The sequence below is a fragment of the Tympanuchus pallidicinctus genome, unplaced genomic scaffold (genome assembly GCF_026119805.1).
Source record: "Tympanuchus pallidicinctus isolate F22 unplaced genomic scaffold, pur_lepc_1.0 scaffold6, whole genome shotgun sequence".
Lineage (NCBI taxonomy): Eukaryota > Metazoa > Chordata > Aves > Galliformes > Phasianidae > Tympanuchus > Tympanuchus pallidicinctus.
Window position 1 is genome coordinate 33609174 of NW_026294780.1, and position 22300 is coordinate 33631473.

The following is a 22300-nucleotide window of genomic DNA, read 5'->3' on the forward strand; positions in this document are numbered from 1 at the left end:
TGTTAAACAAAAAAAGCAACTAAAGCTGTTACAGACGATATAGTTTGGTGCAAACATCACAGTGGAAACACTAATGACAGATCCGCATAAAAATACTGAAAGGACTATGGCAGCAATGGCTGTAAAACGGTGTTCCATTTTGTACTCTACAAGAGAGATGCTTGTACAAGCCTTAGTATTTATACTTATATCTGACAAAATGTACTGAACAGGTCAGACTGTCAATAATTTTTTTTTCTTTACCAAATGCATACCTTAAGTAATGTTCTGTGAGCTTGGGTTGTGAGGTTGTGATCTCATTGTGATCATGGAGATGTGGTGGGACAGCTTGCATGACTGGAATGTTGTCATGGACGGCTATGTACTTTTTAGGAAAGATTGGATGGCGAGGCGGGCTGGTGGAGTTGCTCTATATGTGAGAGAGCAGCTAGAATGTATTGAACTCCACTTGGGGGAGAGTGATATAGCAGTGGAGAGTTTGTGGGTGAGAATCAAGGGGCAGACTAGTAAGGGTGACACTGTTGTGGGTGTGTACTACAGGCGCCCTGATCAGGATGAGGAGGTTGATGAGGCCTTCCATAAGCAACTGGATGTAGTGTCATGTTCCCAGACGCTGGTGCTTTTGGGGGATTTCAATTATCCAGATATTTGCTGGACAACCAACATGGCCAGGCACACATGGTCCAGACTGTTCCTGCAGTGCGTTGAAGACAACTTTCTGATGCAGGTAGTGGAGGAACCGATACGGGGAGGGATGTTACTGGACCTTATTCTCACCAACAAGGAAGGACTTGTTAAGGAAGTAAAGGGGCAGCTTGGGTTGTAGATGGTGGAGTTTGCGATCCTGTGTGGAAGAAATAAAGCAAAAATTAGTATTGCTACCCTGGACTTCAGGATCCCTTCCTGATCTCTTCCGGGACCTACTTGGAGCTATCCCGTGAGTGTTGGGTGTTAGAAGGTAAGGGGGCCTCTAAGATCTGGTCAGCATTTAAACAACTCTTCTTCCATGCTCAGGATCAGTGTGTCCCTGTGAGCAAGAAATCGGGAAAAGGAGGCAGGAGACCTGTGTGGATGAGCAAGGAGCTCTTGCGCAAGCTCAAAGGAAAGAAGAAGGTCCATGAAATGTGGGAAAAGGGTCTGACCACTTGGGAAGAATATAGGAATGTAGTCAGGGCCTGCAGGGATGCGACGAGGAAGGCTAAAGCCTGGAATTGAATCTGGCTAAAGTGATAAAGGATAATAAAAAAGGCTTTTTTAAGTATGTCAACAGCAAAAGGAAAAATAGAGAGAATGTGGGCCCCTTACTAATTGAGGGGGATGTTATGGTAACGGGGGATGCTGAGAAGGCAGAGATACTGAATGCCTTCTTTACTTCCGTCCTCAGTGAAAAGGCTCTCCCTCAGGTTTCCCACACCCTGGAGGTTAGTGAGAGGGTCTGGGGAATGGGAGACTTCTCTTTAGTCAGGAAAGAGGTGGTGTGTGAGCGCCTAGGCAGTACTAAGGTCCACAAGTCCATGGGACCTGATGGGGTGCATCCATGTGTGCTGAGGGAGCTGGCGGAGGTCATTGCTGAACCTCTCTCCATCATCTTTGAGAGATCTTGGATAATGGGGGAGGTCCCTGAAGACTGGAGGATAGCCAGTGTCACTCTCGTCTTCAAAAAGGGCAAGAAGGAAGACCCGGGTAATTATAGGCCTGTGAGCCTCACCTCTGTCCCTGGAAAGGTGATGGAACAGCTTGTGCTGGATGCCATCTCCAGACAACTGGAAGAGGAGGGGGTTATCAGGAGTAGTCAGCATAGGTTCGCCAAGGGGAGGTCGTGCTTGACCAGCCTGGTGGCCTTCTATGATGTCGTCACATGCTGGGTGGATGGGGGAAGAGCGATAGATGTAGTCTACCTTGGTTTTAGAAAGGCATTTGATACTGTCTCCCATGATATCCTTATAACAAAGCTGAGGAAGTGTGGGATAGATGAGTGGACAGTGAGGTGGGTTGAGAACTGGCTGACTGGCAGAGTGCAGAGGGTTGTTGTTGGCGGTGCAGTGTGGTTGGAGGCCTGTAACCAGTGGTGTCCCCCAGGGGTCGGTGCTGGGTCCGGTCTTGTTCAACGTCTTCATCAATGACCTTGATGAGGGGATAGTGGCCACTCTCAGCAAGTTTGCTGATGATACAAAGTTGGGAGGATTGGCTGACACGCCTGAAGGCTGTGCTGCCATTCAGCAAGACCTGGACAGGCTGGAAAGCTGGGCAGCAAGAAACCGGATGAGGTTCAACAAAAGCAAGTGTAGAGTCTTGCATCTGGGGAGGAATAATTGTATGCACCAATACAGGCTGGAGGATGAGCTGCTGGAGAGCAGCTCTGCAGAGAGGGACCTGGGCGTCCTGGTAGATGACAGGTTGGCCATGAGCCAGCAGTGTGCCCTTGTGGCCAAGAGGGCCAATGGCATTCTGAGGTGCATTAAAAAGAGTGTGGCCAGCAGGTTGAGGGAGGTGATCCCCTTTACTCTGCCCTGGTAAGGCCTCATCTGGAGTACTGCATCCAGTTCTGGGCTCCCCAGTACAAAAAAGACAGGGATCTCTTGGAAAGAGTCCAGCGGAGGGCCACAAAGATGGTGAAGGGCCTGGAGCATCTCTCCTATGAAGAAAGCTAAGTGAACTGGGTCTATTTAGCCTTGAGAAAAGAAGACTGAGAGGGAACCTGATCCAGGTTTATAAATATCTGAGGTGTGGGGGCCATAGTGGTGAGGCCAGTCTCTTTTCAGTGGTGAGTGGAGACAGGACAAGGGGAAAGAGACATAAGCTGCAGCATAGGAAGTTCTGCATGAATGTGCGCAAGAACTTCTTTACAGTGAGGGTGACGGAGCACTGGAACAGGCTGCCTAGGGAGGTGGTGGAGTCTCCTTCTCTGGAGATATTCAAGTCTTGCCTGGATGCCTACCTGTGTGACCTGGTTTAGGGAACCTGCTTTGGGAGGGGGATTGGACTCGATGATCTCTAGAGGTTTCTTCCAACCCCTACAATTCTGTGATTCTGATGTGGGCGTCTGAGGGCTTCTTCAAGAATTACAGTGCACCACTATCAGTGAAGGGTAACCAATGTTAGTTGGTATCCTGCGTAGAGCAACAAATGATATTGTAAGTCATTGCTTCATCAACTACTGTATGATCTCGTGTTATACATGTTAGAGAAATCTCTGCTTATGAGTTTTTGATGTACTCTCTGAGGTACTACTCAGTTGGCATTAAAGTATCATTTGAGCTTACTTAAATAATGTAAGTGACCTGGTGGGTTCGTTTTTCTTTCAGTTAATAAATATGCCGTGAATTTGAAGGGATTCTGTATTAGAGGGTGACCTGAAAACTTGTGAATATTGAAATTAAATATAATTTATTAAAACTGAAATAGAATCTGTTATGGTAGGAAAAATTGCAACCACACATATCAATGATATATTCGAAAAGAAAAAAAAAAAAAAAAAGATTGATTTAGGGATTTTCAGACCTTTACTATAACTTAGCATGGAGAAAATCTTTCTTGGTCTACCAATTTTTTTGTAGCCAGGAGTTACTTAATGTTATTCACTAAGATGAAAGCGCATATTATGTATTCTGACTGACAGACCATCAGTTGAAAACAGACAACGTCCTCAGACATCTGATGGATGGGTAAAAATCCCTTTAAGCCAAGATTTAGGAGTATTATAGAACCTTTTGAGATACAAAAAGCGGCAGATCATTACAAATTAATTGTAAGTGCTTTGATTTTTTTTTTTAATTTTTTTTTTTTTTTCCTCTCAGCACTAGATATTCTTGGAGCATGGGATTTACAAAAGCTGTCAACTTTTCTGAATTACATGTAGTTAGCAAGTTTCTTTCACTTCAGTTTAGCCTTTGAAACAATTGCCAAGGAAAAACATTATGTTTAGAAATCAATTCACTCTTTGATTTTCATCTATTGATGGAATAGCTGTTTTATTATTTATATGGAGTAGTGAGTAATAACAATTAAAAAAAAAAATAATAATAGTAATAACTGTTCAAAAATATGTCTTGCTTGTTTAGGTGAGCAGTTATCTCACAGGTTATTTCTGTTGAACTAAACTGTTTTCCTTAATAAATAAGGTACCAAAGACTTGGCATTTGTGTATATGTTTTTTCGGATTTTTCAGTTTGGACTGAATCTTGTCTGGTTATGTGTTCATCTGAATTGAATATTCTTTTGCTGTGGCAGTCCATTAAGATAATTTAGAATGTATTTACCCAGATGCATAGGTGATACAGCAGTAGAGATTGAGCCTTCCTGCTAACATCTCATTGCTGTGTGACAGATGGCAGCAGAGGGGCAATCTGACAAAAGAGCATGGAAATGGATGTGTGTCTGAAGCAAAGGTGTGTTGTTGAATTCTGCCATGTGGAAATGATGACACCCACTGAGTTTGATTGAACATTTTTTGAGGCAAAACTGTGTATGTGAGCACAGTGAGGCAGCGGATGGTGCGTTTTAGCAACAGCAGCAGCAATAAGAAAAATGAGTTACATTCCAGATGGCCATGTACAGCTGGCACACCATGAGATGAAGAGCATCTTCATCAGTGCATCCATATGAATTGGCTAATTGTGATTACTGTGCTAAAAATAGTGTTCTGCAGTAGTGTTATTGTGCTCTTCATATCTGTTGTAGTTTCTATGGAAATATTATGTAAATAGGAGGCATTATTTTCAGAGTAACCTGTGTAAACATGAGCTTTTTATGCATTAGAAGCTTCTAAATTTCATGATTGCCAGAGTTGAGTATACCATCAGGAGAGATTAAACTATCACAATTAGTCATTTCCCATAGTTAGAGCCAAAGTAAAAATTATATATATGATACCAAGCTGCTCTACTTGCAGGTAAAATATAGTAGCTTAAAGCACTGAAGTTAATTAAAACTGTCATATTTTACTTTTCTAGTGAGTTGAGCTAAGAGAGCCAAAGCAATCAGTTATTACACTGGTTGATGAGTGATAAGTTGTTATTTTGTTAGTGTTTTTTACTTTTTTTTTTTTTTTTTTTTTTTTTTTTTTTTTTTTTAGCTCATACAAAATCATTAACTGTATAAAATGATGGTAAATATAATCACTGCCTACAAGTTTCTTGGTTGTCATTCCTGTGTTGCTAATCAATGTTTTATATATTATAATTTCAAATAAAGTCAGAAAGCATGCAGTACACTATATATAGCTGTAGTTTGCTTCTAATAATCTGTGGATGTTTATTCCTAACAAATTCATACTATTACGGTTTGAGCTTGTTTAGCTTGGAGAATTGAAGGCTCTGGGGGGACATCACTGCAGCCTTCCAGTACTTGAAGGGAACATATAAGCAAGATCATCTTTTTAGACAGTCTAATAGTTATAGGACAAGGGGGAATGATTTGGGGAAATCTTTTAAAGAGGGAAGACTTAGGTTAGATGTTAGAAAAGAACGTCTTTTCTCGTGGGTGATGAGCTGTTGACAGACTGCCCAGAGAAGTTGTGGATGCCTTACCCCAGGAGACATTTAAGACCAGGTTGATTGGAGCCCTGGGCAGACAGATTTTGTGGGTTGCAGCTTTGCCCATGACAGGAGAGTTGGAGCTCAATAATTTCTAAGATCCTTCTAGTCTAAGCCATTCTGTGATTCTACAAATGTTATTTAAAAGAATGTATGAACTTATGACGTTAAAATGGTAAACATACGTGTTGGTTGTCATGATTCTGACAGATTTTCAAACAAAGTATGCACATTTTGCAGGTATTGTGAAATTATTTTCCTTTTTATGTTTATTAACATGAACAAAAAAGCAACATCCTTGCATTATCATGGTTGTTTTTTTGTTTGTTTTTTAAATTTTTTCAATAGCTGTTTACAGTCTTCGTGAAGATCGAAAGCTCTTGTGAAGTTACGTACTGTTTCTCTTTTTTCTTTGATACGGGGAGGTTATCTTACTAACAATAAGGTCATTTGCATAACAGAAGACATCATAAAAATTGAAAGCTAATGTCTATGTCATTTTTATATGCTTATGTTAACGTGCCTCTTGGTTCATATCACAGGAAGCAGAATCAAACTGGAATTAAATGTCATGCTGTATTTTATTGCTTATGTGTTATGTATTGATCCTTCTAATTTATAATAAAAAAAATTAATAATTAAGAGTTTGAAAATCTGGAATTTTGAAGACATGTATGAACACTAGCTTTTAACTTTTTTTTCAGACTTGTTCTTAGTTCTGTCTCTGACTACTTTGCTGCCATGTTTACAAGTGATGTTTGTGAAGCCAAGCAAGAAGAGATCAAAATGGAAGGCATTGACCCTAATGCATTATGGGATCTTGTTCAGTTTGCATATACAGGTACTGTAATGCATGTGTTGTGCTTCCTGCATTCAAAGATGCTGATAGGTTTAGGTTGATGGTTTTATGTGCTGCATGCAAATGAGTTATATTTATATTCTATACTTTTTTTTTTAACAAACATCAGTCACTGAAAACAATTACCAATTCTAGGGCTAAATTCTAACATTCTGTTATACCTAATCTATTAAATATGTTGGGCATATAAGCACATGAGAACAGTCTAGAAAATGATATCTATCTCTTAGTTTAGAAATACATGTAGAAGAGTGCCTCGTTATGTGTAGGATTCAGATTTCATGTCATTGAAGGAATGCCTATATTTTTGAAGATTACATTATATTGCTATTTTGGTCTAATTCCAGTTTACATATTCATATGGATCTTTTGAAAGTTTCTCGTTAAGATCTGGGTGTTGTGATTCACTTTCAATATTATAAGCTGATACTTGAGTGTATAATATTTCTGAATAGCTTGTAACACAGAGTTAATAACTCAGAACTTTCCTCTGAATAGATGTTATGCTTTAATGCATAATAAACTTATCTTTATCTTTCTTAAACAAGCTTTTATGCACAATGTATCTGAAGTGAATTAATATCGAAGAATACTAAGGTCACAAAATAAAAGATAAGAGGTACCAACAAGATTTGTAGTCTGAATTTGTCTCGCGTTGCATATAAATCATGCTATTATAAAACACAAGGTACTTTCTGTTTCCTCAAAGACATCCTTATATTGTTTAAATTAAGCATTTGATTTTAACTTGAATTTTAAATGGGTGGTGCATAACCTTTAGTTTTAATCCTGTCTAAATAATAATTTAATCATAAGATGCTCTTGGCTTTGAAATATTTGATCAGGATATGTGCTGTTTATTTTATTACATATTAAGTGTTTTTTACTTTCTTAATAGGAACAAAGAACAAGAAACAAACATAACCTAAGTTCAAAAATGTTCTTTTTTGGGAATCATGTTTCAGAAGCTCAGATAATAGGAATGTCAAACCTTCAAAGGACAGTGTCTACTGCATTTAATTTTAGATTTGCTGTTCAAAACAGTGTGTCATCCACGAGATCTCAAACTAGGGACCCATGAAATGAACAAAATGTAAGCACTTGTCATCAAGCATGAGAAAGATGCAATCACATTACTAGGTGTGAGAGTAAAATGAATAGAACAGGAATACTGAGGCAAAATCACTAATACCTTTGGACAGAATAGCAAAAAAAAAAAAAAAAAAAAAAAAAAAAGCACATTACAGGTAACAATATATCATTCTGTAAGTGCATTAGAGGTGGAGGAAGATGAATGACAGTGTTGTTCCAGTGGGAACAAAACTCTGGAAATACTGAAGTACAGTGTGGCTCTCTTGCCTCAGATTTCACTGAAAAGATCTCAAATAAATTCAAAGCATAGTTCAGAAACAGCAAATCATAAAAATTAGGCATAGGTTAAGATTATTTTAAGAAAAGAATGAGGAAAAGGAAGGAAACAAAACTTATCTTTTCAAAATTAATGAGGCTGTCTTAGAACTTTATTGGTTACCTTTGGAACTGTGAAGAATAGATGCAGTAACAAAAACATAGGAAAGAGCTAAGACACTTTACTTCCTGCATAAGGTTTTCAGCTGCTTCATTCACCTTGACTTCTCTCTGCAAAATGTTGTATTCTGTTTTTCACATGAGCTGTGTAACATGGAGCTTTCATATTGTGGCCAGGTGGTTAAGGACCAGCTTTCACAAATGGGTGAAAAAAGATATTCACAGTAAGTTTAATGTTTTCCAATTTCCCTTGTGTGAATTTGCATCCTTAATATTGTTTCATTTGAACTGTCAAATAAAGCCCAAACTACCTTAAAAATAGCAGCATTATGTGACATTGTAATGTCACCTTGAAGAACTGGCAATTAAGATGGTCACAGAGATCTCTTACTTCTAACACCTGCACTGGTAACACACCATCACCCTTTTAGCTCTAACCCATTCTGGAGACAAAATAAGACTCTGAAGTGTACGCTTTAAAAATAAATTTCACAAATAATTGATGATCAAAAGGAGTGATGACATTTATATTGCATGCTAAAAGAGAACATGTTTTTGATTCCATAGAATCTTCAGATTTTGGTTACCCTGTCATCCATTCCTGCTCCATCAGCTTCTTTGTTCTGACTTATTCTCAGCTTTTGCACTTATTTTTTGAAATGCTTGTTAGACTCTTTGTTTCTCTGCTTTATTTCTCTTCATCAGGCATCTTGACCAACTTCAAAACTTCCTTGCTATTTTTCTTGTTTCTTAAAATTTGGTATTTTTTTGTGCTAATGGATATATGTGGGAATACTTGAACTCCTAGAGGGTCTGGACAAGAGAGTTCCTAAACGGTTCATTAAATTTTGATTTTTCAACAAGTCTCACAACTATATATCTATTTCTGTTGGGTGCATATAGAATTTGTTAATTGTACTAAATATTATGAATTCTACAGTTTGCCCAAGGAGCTAGTTACAATTGTCTTGAAAATATGCATTCTGAAACATTTAATTTCATGTATAGTTGCTGCTGTTTTAGAGAAGACTTTCCCCAAGGATGACTGAACACTTCACTAAAATATATGTGAACATGGGCTTGTTTGCAAAACTTTGGAAGCAAAGAGTATTATTACATTGCAAATATTTTTTTAAATGTGATTTTTAAAAGTGAACCATTTTATATTATATTAGCTAACTATTTTTAGCAAGTCTGTGAATTTATGATCTGGCCCAAAACAGAGGCTTCTACATACCACATTTAGAGAGGGAGAGAACAGAGTTTTCAAATCCAAAAACTAAACAGTGTTAATAAAAATGTCAGAGAAAGTGAATAGATTGTATGTATTTTGAAATCAAGGTTGTTTTCCTGTACTTATCCAAAACTTGCATTGGAATTTAATTATATTTATGTAAACAAAATTCTGATCAATTCAGAAATTTTTCACACTATTAAAGATATTTTGCTAAGATAATACCAGCTTCCGTAAGCATTTATATCATCTTTGTAGCTTGTTTCTTAAATACTTTGAACAAACTATATTTTAAGTTTTTATTTTGAAGGAAAATTGTTCACTTTTCATCCTATTAAAAAACTAGAGTAACAAAATACTGTGATTTTTTTCTTTTTTAATAATCTAAAAGAAGTTTTCCAGTAGATCCTAAAAATTTTCACTTTTACTTCTATTTAGATAAGTACATAAGGTATGCATTTATACAGTTATACATATATTTATATATGAATATCTTTTATGCATATATGCTTCAAATATTTTTGCAGTTTAAAAAAAAAAAAAAAGAGAGAGACTACGACAGGGAAAAAACAAACAAACAAAAAACCTCTGCTAGCCTACGAAATAAAAGCTATATTAATTTTCAGAGTGTTTATTTTTCTTTTTCATGGTGAAGTTGTGTTACTTTTATTATATACAATGTCTTGAATGTATACATAGAATAAAAACGAATGTGTTCTCTTTGTCAATTGTGTGAAGTCAGGATTATATCTAATTTGCAAAGGAAAGTGAATATTTTAAATTCTAATCAAATTCTGGAAGGGGTTGCCATCTGTGAGGAATTGGCATATTAAATAAAGCTAATGTTTCAAATTCAATCATGTTTTTGAGACTATACATGAGTAAAGTTGGGCAAATGCTTAAGGTACAATGTTCATTTAATTTTATTTGCTTTTCTTATAGTTGTGTTGTTTACCTTTTAAAATAGGCAGCACTTGCAGACTTATTTTTTTTCTTTTTAAACAGATACTATTCTATTAAAGAAATTGCCTGTAATAACATGAAATAATTCATACATTATGTTGCTCTCTCTCTACCCCTGAATAAGTAGAAGACCGAGTCCTGACACACTGTGAAACTGGACTGTGTTCACTCATGTATGCAAATAGACTTGTAAATAATTTGCAAGGTGAAATTACATGGCGGCCAGCAGAGTATTAAGTCCTGTACAGTCTTGGTAAGAGCTGCTCCTAAATAAAGGCACATGTCCATCTAGAAATAGTAAAAGGAAAACAAGAAAATTAGTCTTCCAAAGTTGTATGGTAAAGAGTATTAAAGTTTCTATGAAGAAGCAACATTACTAATTAAAAAAAAAAATGGTATGTTTGATGCATTAGTAAAACACAATTTGATTAAAACTGAAAACTTGGGATATCCTAAAACACGTTATAAAGGCTGTTAGAGGGCTTTGAGTTTCTTTTTACACTGTTTTTTGTTTGTTTGTTTTACATAAACGAGTTATAACTGAAGAATTTGATTTTATAAAAAGATCAGTTACTGTATTGTTTTATCTGAAATAACTAAAAGGCTTTCTAAGTGTATTAACTAAATAATAATGTACTTGCAATTTGTATAATTAAAACTGTGTGTAATGTATTGGTCTATTAGAAGCACACTGTCATTTCTTACTGCTTTCTCTTAATATCAATTACGCATTCTTCAGTATCAGCATTAGCTTTTAGTTAGATTTTATTTTGAAGTCTCTTCAGTGAATGGCCTTTCAAATGTCATATCTGACTGTTAAATCTAATCACACACACAGGAGAGACAATAGGGATAGCAAAAAAGAAACTACCTTGGAGCACAGGAGCCCTTAGGTTTCCTTAGAACGGAATACAGTTTAAGCGGATATCCCAAAAAGGGTTTTTTTTTTTTTTTTTTTTTTTTTTTTGATGCTGAATGGAAACTGCTTCCTAAATGAATAAAGGCTGCAAAGGATACTTAGCATAGTTTTGGCACATATACCTTTTATATTCTTCAAAGATATTTCTTCACGTGATCCAAAAGTTGTCACAGCCACAGGATTATTCTTCAACATGCAATTTGAATGTTTCTGCCATGGTTTGGAGGACAGCAGAGTTCAATGTGAAACACAGGCCATTTCAATCCACTTATCCTTAGTGTCTGGAATTTCCCTCTAACAAGTTTAATGTAATAGGCATTATTGAAGACTCAAATAAGTAATTACAGATTCCTAGGTGATGATAACAGTAGCTTGCTTGCAGTGTTATAAACTAATCCACTCTAGGAGATATTCATTGTAATGTGATCTGGATTTATCCCTGATACTGTACATATCCTGAAGATCACTGCTTCTGGTTATATGTCATACAGGGTGGTATAAATCTCTAATAAACATTTGTATATAGATCACCTGTGAAGTTATCTTTGGGAAACTAAAACTTGTCGTTAACTAATTTTTAGGAGTCATTGACAGAAAAGAGAATTGGAAATATCCAGAGCAGAATTGTTCATTAGAATTTCTCCAATTCAGAAAGTGGAGTTCTGGTAGTAACTTGCAAAGTCGTGTTTGAGATTGTCTGTCTGTGAATGTTCTGCGTTGACTACATCCAAGATCCTTTGTTCCAGCTACATTTCTTCCCAGTTCTGGAACAAATGACAATGTTCACATTTCCGTATTGTGTTCCTTATTATGTTCTTACTTAAGCATCACTAAAGCCTAAGTGCAACACCAAGGAGCATTTCTGGATGGCATAGTTAGCTATACTTTTTATATGTATAATGACAGAATCTTCCAGAGTCCCTCACTATAGTTGTAGGGCTTAATTGTCATCCTCCTCTGTCTCTGGATGTGACCCTGCTTGTAATTCAGTACTGTCCCACACTTAATGTCATTCAAGTTATGGACTTTCACTTAGTTCACGTCTGTGAGAAAGATAATCATAGAATTAATGAGAGAATGATTTTCTCCTTTATCTTTCTTTTTCTGCTCTAGGGGTCTTGTGTCCAGCTGGACCAGAAATCTTCCATTCCTGTAAATGAAAAATTAAGTCCTTGCTCTATACGTACACAATAAAACAAATAGAATATTCCATTAAGAAACAGTATTTGCAGTTGTGTAAGGAATCAGTTGTATTCTCATTCTTTTGGCACAGCTCTTGCTTGGAAGAGAGCTCTGAATTGGATATTCATAAATCTTGAGCATTCAGAATGATTGAGCTTGTTATAGGCAGCTATAGCTAGTGACCATGTCTCTTTGTGTTGTGGCAAAGCCTGCTACTCATAAGATGTCAGAAAAAATTCAGACCATCCTTAGAGTAGCAATGAGCAGACTGCACAGAAGAGTTTGAGTGCATTGCAGTGTCATTGTTTTACAAACCTACCCTTGTTCTGTTCACAGTTAATCATTTGTGAAGAGAAAATGAACCAAGTATTGCACATTAAAACTGACTGAATAGCGAGATAGTTCCTTTCAGTCAAGTGCCATACCTCTTTTTTGTCACCTGTTGCCTGCCATGCTTCTTCCTAAGCAGACAAGTGATCAGTCAAGCTGATGTTATGTGGGCTGCCTCTTTCAAATGCTTCTTTCTGAAGTTCTTACAGTGGTGATGTGAGCTCAAGCCCATCCTCTTAAGATTACCTGACTAGCTATGAATCCAGAGTTCTGAAGGAAAGGAAAAACTGCAGGAAAATCACAGTGGTATTTTGTGAAAGATCTCTCACCTTTCGTGTATTTATCTGCACCTGTCCCTGAGCTGTAAAATATACCTTCATTCCCTTTCCATTCTGTGTCCATCACACAATCATTCTAAAATGTACCTACAGAATGTGATGATACTATAAAATTCACTTCTCCCAGCAATGGAATCCAGCTCAAAGCAAAGCAGGCCATATGAAGTACTCAAGCAAAAATCTTCTGTTGACAGCTGATGCTACTATCTCTGTTAGCTTTTGTTCTTTAAATATGTATTTGAACTGTTTTGTGTTGCCATAGCAGAAACTGCCAAATCATTGCCTGAAAAGCTGAAAATCTTACTCTGGTAGAGGTGAGTATTCCTGCGTCTGAGCCAGCTTGAGACAAATATAAAAGAGAGATAAAATACTGCACCTTCAAATCAAATCTGCTAGCTGATCCTTGCCCTTGATACCTTTCTTCTTTTTTTTTCCTTTTTTTTTTTTTTTTTTTTTTTTCCTTTCCAGAGCTCAGTGCTTGATTATGGTTAGTGTAACAGAGAGTTTATATCTCATGGAGATATAGATATGAAAAGATATTAACTGTGTATTGTGTGGTTTTGTTTGTAGGAAAATGAACAGTACACCATTTGGGATACTTCTGGAAAGGTGTGCAATAGACTGGAAGCCAGGTGTTGTGCAGTTCTGTTCATACCTCTTCCAGGAAGTGACTCATGGAATGAAATATACCTGCTGTATATAGGAAGAATATATATAGGAACAATTTTATTTTTTTTTCTTCGTTCCTTCCCCCCCTTTTTGTGTGACACAATGAGCAGGATTTACAGCCTTAAAACAAACTTAAGTATTGAAGTTCACTGCGTAAAAGAGAGATGAAATAAACTAAGTCTATCTGAAGTTAGCTTTTGGGAATAATTCTTGAAATACCCTAACAGGGGACTAACATCCCTTGTTATGCCATAAATTGTGCTACGGCTGCATGTCCTACCTCTGGTGGCTCAGGCATTGTGGCCTGAGTCACCTGAGGAGTCTTCTTTTTTCTACTAAGAACTATAAAATCTTCCAAGTTCCATGTTGTCATTGGTAATCTGTCAATAACTCTTACCCTAGGTTTTTGGGGTAATTTTGAAATTTTTGATTGTCCTTCAACTGTTTCCATAGCTGAATGAGGACATGATTGGGCTGGCGATCAATTTTCACAAATTGAACCCCAGCCCAGATTAAGTAATTTACCTTTTTTTTAGGGGAGGATACCCATATGGATCCCCATTATGAAGTTCGTACAGTTGGTCTCCTAGTTTTACGTACTGGAAGAACTTCTGCCTCTTCCAATGTTCAAATATTGCACCTGGTCCGCAGGCACTCTGTCTTCCCCAGATCAGCTACCAGCTGGGCAGCCTGCTGGACCACTGACTCTGAGGTTACTACAGTGTTCAATATAGACACTAGAGTCCCATACAGATGGGAAGGGGCCTGCTGCAGGATCAGGTCTCCCATACTTGCTGAGAATCTTACTATACCTGGGCTTTCAAATGTATCTTCGTATATCTCCTCTTTTATACCCAATTCACGAAGGTAATTGGAGGACCCTGTGTGTAACGGCATATCTGATTTATTAGGCCAGACCATACGGCATGCTGCCATCAACCAATCTATTATGGAATGGTTTTCATTGATGTGTTGGATGCCAGTGTATAGCCTTTGCCTAAGGGCAGGGTGCACAGTCATATAGTTGCCAATTTAGAGATTTCTGGCCCACTGACCACAACACTTTCTGTCCTGAATCCCATAATCTTAATAGCCAAGTTGGCACACCTTCTCTAGGCTTTTCTTGGAACCATTGTACTAGGTCCATTAATTCTGTTGCCATATATGGATGGGCAGTCACACATAAATGAATTTGGGCTGGAGGACACTGATTGGGGACACCCCTGCTGGTCTATCTTGGTTTTTTTGTTGTTTTTTTTTGGACTTCTTATAGGACGGATCTCCAAGGGATCCATTGCAAGCAGAGCATCAATATCTGATTTAGAAGTTTCATGTTCTGGATCAACCAGGTCCATTGATTCAGGAACCTGATTATTAAAATGTTATGGACCTGCCCTACTGGAAAATTGAGGGTTGTTTTTTTTCCCTGTCAGAATTTGGAGTTTTTGCTCTGATTTTTCTATGTAGTCTTACAATAACCAATTTTCATTTTCTAAGGTAATGACTCTCATGCTGCCCTGATTTAAAGCATTTAGCAGTGGCTGTGCCACCGCAGAAGCAGCTAGCTGTCATTCTTTTGTAACCATATCTTTGTTGAATCCATGAAAACAGTCTTCCATGCAGAATAAGGAAATACTTCCCATAACACACAAGAGACCCCATTTTCCAATTATGGGTGCCAATTCATAATAAGGGGATCCCAGAAATCCTGAGATCTGTCCAGAGATTGTTTTGTCTAGGGGGGTAATGTTCTCCTTTATATTTATTTATTTATTTTTAGTATATTTGGCCTGCCTGGCTCACCAAGTGTACAATCAACAAATATGCAGAGTAATGTGGATAAGTTGGTATTTTATAGACCACATAACTAGAAGGATTATCATGGTGGAAAGGGATAACAAAAAATAAATGAAAACGCTCACCCATATCGTAGGCTCACAGAAAAACTCCAAAGGGAGGAATCTCCAGAAAGAGATCTAGCGGCAGTCAGCCGTTAAATAGGGGTCAAGGAGAGGTGGAGCCAGGCTCCACCCCTTCCAGTCACACAGATGAATTACCTTCACCTGTGCTCCCATGGCTGACTCAGTGCTTGCCTCAGGTGATCAATCAGAGGTTCAGACCATGATTCAACTGTTCCCATACATAAAAGAAACAAAACCAAAAACAACAACAACAAAAGAGTTGACTGAATTTTCACTGATGCAAAATGCGGAACTGTAAGGAAGTAAACACAAAATAACATAGAATGCCCGTCTTCCTCCCTTGCAGCTGATGACTGTGGTCTGCAAATAATAGTTAATAGAAATAGAAAAGTTAGATCAGGAAAAGCCTCTGCAAAAACAAAATACTGTCTCTCATTATTTCTATTCTGGAAACAACCTCACCTTTATAAAAGATATAGGAGATGATACAGTGTAGAATGTATATTTTAAGACATGGGCCAAAATCAAAACATTAGTATACACTTCAGAAAACAGTGGAGATTAGTGTTTTACTAGAGGGAGATGACTTCTTATTGCATACTCCCTTGACTGCTCATCATGGATGCATGTAAGTGATTACTGCACATTATATCAATGCCAAGAATTGACAGTGACAGAGAATACGAAAATCAGAATTGGACCCAAAGAGTGTTGAAAAAGGTGCAAAGCATTTCCAGGCATTTTATAATCTTATCCCTAATGATTCCATGACTCCATCATTGTGTACTTGGGAGCAGATGGACTGAATTTATATCATCCAGCATAAATAACAACAGTGACTCAGCAAGTCGAATGAAGGTGATTGATAGCACGAAATAGCCACTCCTAAGGATCAAGTAATTTCCTTGCAAAGTGGATGACTAAAACAGAGCAGATGAATACTGCTCTAAAACCTCATGTTTCTCTCAATTGACTATAAAATTAAATCTAAAAAGTTTAGCTCTGACAGCTACTGGGCTGATGAGATTTAGTAATTCTAAGAAATGTCAAAAAGGTCCATAATAGCAATGTGAAGTGTAGCATATTTTTCATAACCTCTTTTTTCACTGGAATTTGATCCTGTTGCAAAAAAAGCACCTTCCTTTTGTAACTATAATTGAAAGCAATTTATCTACTGTTTGAAATCTCAGTAAGTGCTATCTTTATGCCATTTTCTGATTTTGCGTAAAAAAAAAATCTATGGACCTAATAATATAGACCTTACCAAGACTGGACATCATGGTTAACTGATGGAAATAATGATATTCATAAACTTCAAAAATGCAACAAAACTGACAAAGTCACATGAAAGTGAAAGGTTAAAATAAAAACACTTAGAAGAATTAGTTCTATCCTTTGTTTCATATTCCTTGACATTTCCCATGTCGTCTTCTGTATATCTTTACTCACAGGGTGTCTGAATGCATGAAAGGATCAATGTACAGATTCATTATTGTAGAATCATAGAATCATAAAATGAATTGGGTTGGAAGGGATCTTTAAGATCACCTAGTTCCAACCCCCTGCTGTAGGCAGGGACACCTCCCACTAGACCCGATTGCTCAAAGTCCCATCCTGCTTTGCAGCGTCTGAGGCACGGACTCAGATGTGAACAGTCCATTTCGTTTATTACAGGTTCTCACATCCACTATATACAATCTCAAGTTTTCTCTTCCAACTTCCTCTCCCCTCTTCCCCTTCCCCCCACTTTACATGTCAACAAAACATTCCACAAACAAACACTACTTAACTGTACCTGCAAGCGCTTATCCAGTCAGTCATGAGTCACTCCTTGCCAGTGTGCCAGAATGCTTCCAGGGAAGGGACATCCATGACCTGACTGAATAACCTGTTCCAGTGTCTCACCACTCTCACAGTAAATAATTTCTCCCTAATATCCAATCTAAATCTACCCTCCCTCTTAAAAACATTTCTCCTTGTCCTGTTGCTATCTGCCCTTATAAAAAGTCCTTCCCCAGCTTTCCTGAAAACTAAATTACTGTGTACATGAAATAAAATGATATTACCATATGTTATGGATCTAGAGTAGAATTTTTTGCTCATATACAGAGCAAGTGAGCATTACATACAGCTTGATTCCACCATATTCCTATTGGCACATATTCATCACTAGCTCTGGAAGTCTGAATCTGTGGCTAACACGCTAACCTTATTGGTAGCTTTATCAAGTATAGCTGTTGATGGATCCTTCTTCCTTTGTCTAGAGAAGGTGTCACGATCACAGGATTTGATTATCCCACTTTGAGACTTCAAGTACCCGCTGTTCTACAATGCAAGCAAGCTGATTGGTGACATCAGGATTGGAGGCTTCCTGGGCAATGGACTTGATGGTTGGACTGTTCCATAGATGAGAAACTGGTGGCAAGGTAGTTAAAGGGTGGTGATGGCAGTGTCTGTGTGGAATCTGCTGACAAGTCCATCAGGAGTCAGTACTGGGACTGATGCTTTTTATTATCTCTTACCAATGATATGGACAGTAGGATCAAGCGCACCCTCAGCAAGGTCGTGGATTACATGAAGCTGTGTGGTATGGTCAACATGTCTGAGGGACAGGATGCCATCCAGAGAGACCTAGACAGGCTTGAGCAGTGGGTCCTGGTAAATTTCATGAGGTTCATCAAATCCAAGTACAGGATCTCGCACCTGAGTTGTGGCAACCCCTGCTATTAGGACAAGCTGAACGATATAAGGACAGAGAACAGCCCTGCCAAAAAGGTCTTGAGGGTACTGGTGGATAGCAAGCTGGGCACAAGCCAGCAATGTGCCCTCTTAGCCCAGAAAGCCAAGCTTGGGTTGCATCAAAATAAGCGTGATCAGCAGATTAACAGAAGTGATCTTGCCCCTCTGCTCTGTGCTGGTGAGACTTAACACATCACACATCACACATTTGGAGTGATGTCCAAATGTGGAGTCCTCAGAATAGGAAAGACATGACTTGTTGGATGTTTTCCAACATCCAGAGGTGGATAACAAAAGTGATCCATGGAACAGAACACCTCTCCTGCAAGGACAGACTGGAAGAGCTGGGGCTGTTTAGCCTGGAGAGGAGAAGGGAAGGCTCAGGGAGACCTAATAGTAGCCTTTCTGTATCTAAACAGAGACTATAAAAAAGAAAGGGACAGACTCCTTGGGGGGGAGGGGGTTCTGTGGTCGTAGTACAAGGTGAAATGATTTCAAACTATAATAGGGGAGATTTAGGTTGGATGTAAGGAAGGTTTTTTTAAAAAACAAACAAACAAACAAACAAAACAAAACAGTAAGGGTGGCGAGGCATGGGATCATGTTGTCTAAAGGGGTGGCAGATGCTCTGTCCTTGGAGATATTCAAGATCAGGCTGGACCATGGTCTGAGTAACCTGATGTAGCTGTGGATATTCATTGCAGGGGAGTTGCACTAGATGACCTTTAAGGCTTCCTGTCAACTCAAGAAATTCTATGATTCTGTGGTTCTCTGATTCATATTAACAAGATGTTCAAAATTTCCCTATATGTGAAATTAGTTGTGAAAATGTAGCCTAAGGAGTAGAAGAAAAAAAAAAAAAAGATTTAGCCAAAGATTAAAAAACATCAGGGAAAATTATATGGTATCTCTGCTTCAAATTTAATAGTGAGGTAAAATTATATTCTAAATATAAGCATTTTAATTTCTGCATAAACAAATGCAGATAAAATTTGTCACAAGTTGAACTTCATTATGGAATAATTATAATGCATTAAAGTTCTTATGATTGTTTTTCTTCTTATTTTCATACTAATTAAAATAACACAAAATAGGATTTTAAGCTAATTTGTTCTGCTCATGCTGAAGTAGTAGTAGCTACTTATTCCATAGAAGTATGAGGGGAAGGTGAACTGATGTAGCAGTAATACTAATACACCCTTGTATAGCCTATTTTTTTTTATTAGTTGCTTGAATATTCTGTCAATATGAAACTGTCTGAGGAGTTCATGTACTAAGACACTTAACTGCTGGTTTTCTTTTTTTTTTTTTTTTTTTTTTTTTCCTCCAAACTCTGACCACGCTAAACCACTTAATACTACATGAGACCTCAGGTAGAAACATCATACTGTCCTAAGAAAGTGAATACATTTGTTACCAAACTTGTGAAAGTGCCTTAATGCTTAAAGGCAAAGATAAGCAAGACATAGTGAAAATCATAATGGATTTAGCACATGCTGCATGTCATTGAAGTTAATGCTTTGTACAGTAGGATCCTGGAGAGATCTGTCTTTCTTACCATGTTTACTTTTTCTTTAGCTGAGTGTGATTTTCTAGCTTTTGTCCAAGAAATATTAAGTGGTACATTGGTGTTTCAGAATTTGGTTTACAATTTATCAACTTACAATATATTCATATACCTGTGTGTCCCAGAAGACATTATATATTTCCTCTCTCGATATGCAAGGCAGGAACTTTTGCACATTCTTCCACAAAATATCCTTCAAAATAGCTATGTTGATTACATATAGAAAAATGTATTTTATGAAATAAATTATGATTACTATTAACAACCTTATTTTAATCCTGTTAGTACTGAAGTTTTCTTTACACTTAACAGAAAATATTTCTAATTTGAAAGTAAAGAGATTGACAGAGCTTCAGCTTTGAAACAGCTTCAGCTGTTTTGTTTTTCTTCTCTCAATGCTACGTTTAGTGATAAGAAGCCTAAATGTGATAGAATTACCTTTCTTTAAAAGGGTGATGATTCTTTCAATCCTTATTTCTTTCTGTAAATTGTGTGTTGGTCCAGTGATTACCTGCAGTCATGCAACAAATTTGGGAGGGTCACTGATAAATATATGGGTTATCAGTCAGCTGCTTACTGTGTCTTCTGACCATCTTGTATAAATCTGGGGGAACAGGACAGCAGTGGTAAGAAAAAGTCAGATAACAAAGAGAAACTTGCATGATGCTACTAGACAGCTTTACAGTTTCCATCTTATATTGAAAGCTTCATGTGACACAAAAGATGGAAAAAAGGTAAAATATTCAGTATTACAGCTATTGTATTGTTTTGGTATTACAATATAAAGTGGCTTTTTTGTGGCATTGTGCGATGAAGTAGAAGACTTTTTGAGTCTTCAATCCCATGTGATGAACTATTAAGATGTGTAGATTTCTCTTCATGCGACAACAAACATTTATATGAAGCGTGAGTTTATCTAACAGCTGGTCTATATTACTTTGAACAGAAAGACCAATCTAATCTCAATCCTTTTACAGTCTAAAATGATATTCCAAGCACAGCAAAATGAAACCAAAAGTGGTAGTTTCTTAAAATTTATATTACACTTTCACATTTTTATATTGTTTTATTTTCCTGTACTCCAACTTATCCCTGTGATACATAATTCATAGATATTAAATTATTTGGAGTCAATGGTGATATTAGTGTAAGATATTATAAAAGAGATTTTGTTAAAAAATAGCAGGTTTGTGGGCTCTCTTATTGAAAAGGATGGTTCTTTGAATTCGTATCATTTTATTTCACCTTTTATTAAAAAGCTTATCAGCAGGAGTTTTTTTTTTTAAAAAAAAAAACTTTGTATAATGTAACAATTAAAGCAAGATTACTGCTATTGTGTATTTGTAGGTGCTCTTTTAGCAAGCATGAAGTCTTGTAGGAGAACTATAGGCTATGAGAGGAGTGATGTGTATTATTTAGATAAAATTCACCCCAAAGTCACATTACAAATAAAACCAGGAAGTCTGAAAATTCTAAGAACCACTGAATATACTTATATTTTTGTAGTGATGCTTTGATAGTCAACTGTTTAGTGCTTTGCAAGGAGGTAAATGGCTCTGAGTTTTGCTCTGTACCAAAGACAGTGCAAGTTTAATTGCCAACTTTAATGCAAATAAATAAATGAATAAATAAAACACAGTCTAGTTGATAGTTACATATGTACTTAGATTTTAATCTCATTATAGAAACCAAAGCAATGTTGCCAAGCCTTCTCTTATTTATGTTCCAGCCTTCATCTGTAAGACTCCTATATAGATGAATTAATGTTTACACATCTGAAATACTCAGTTAATTGAGATGTCCAGTCAGAGAATAATCCTCTCTGCTTGTTTTTTTTCTGAAGAATTATATAAATAGAGCTAGAATTATTTATAAAAAGATCTTTCAATGTTTCATAGAGTTTTGCTTTTAAAAAACAAAACAAGAATGCATATGTTATCAATTCTTTTTCTCAGGCTGCCTAGAATTGAAAGAGGACACTATTGAAAATCTTCTAGCAGCTGCCTGCCTCCTCCAGCTCCCACAAGTAGTAGAGGTTTGCTGCCATTTTCTAATGAAGCTTTTGCACCCGTCCAACTGTTTGGGAATACGAGCTTTTGCTGATGCGCAGGGATGCACAGAGCTTATGAAGGTGGCTCACAACTACACTATGGTAAGGCAATATTAGAATATCTAAATTGTGATCATGTGAATCTTCTTATCTTCTGTAAGTAAAAATATCTTGCTAATTTTGGGCTTGAAGTTCTTCTGTACTTGCCTCATACTTTGTTTTACAAGCGGCCCTTTTGAAACCCCTCTCAACTGTCTTTTAATTATGAGAACTTGCTTTCTGTAATGAGTGCATTATATATTGAGACAGAAAAGCATATGACTTAATTAAGTTTGTATTCATAAACAGTTGATAACAGTAAGTAGTGTCTGTAAGTCACTTTTTAAAAAAAAAAAAAAAATCACTGTTCCTTTTGTTGTAGTTTAGGGAAGATTTGCAATATCAAGTTACTTTTTTTTTCCTCACCC

The 22300-nt window shown here is 37.1% G+C and overlaps 1 protein-coding gene across 1 annotated transcript in view; it reads left to right on the forward strand.

Moving 5' to 3' along the window:
- The window catches only part of KLHL1 (kelch like family member 1), a 240216-nt gene that overhangs the window by 75655 nt on the left and 142261 nt on the right, over positions 1-22300 (forward strand). Inside the window, exons 3-4 of the mRNA XM_052705588.1 lie at positions 6239-6375; positions 21739-21935. Of these exons, the coding sequence (XP_052561548.1) occupies positions 6239-6375; positions 21739-21935 (334 nt within the window). The remainder of the gene's footprint in view (positions 1-6238; positions 6376-21738; positions 21936-22300) is intronic.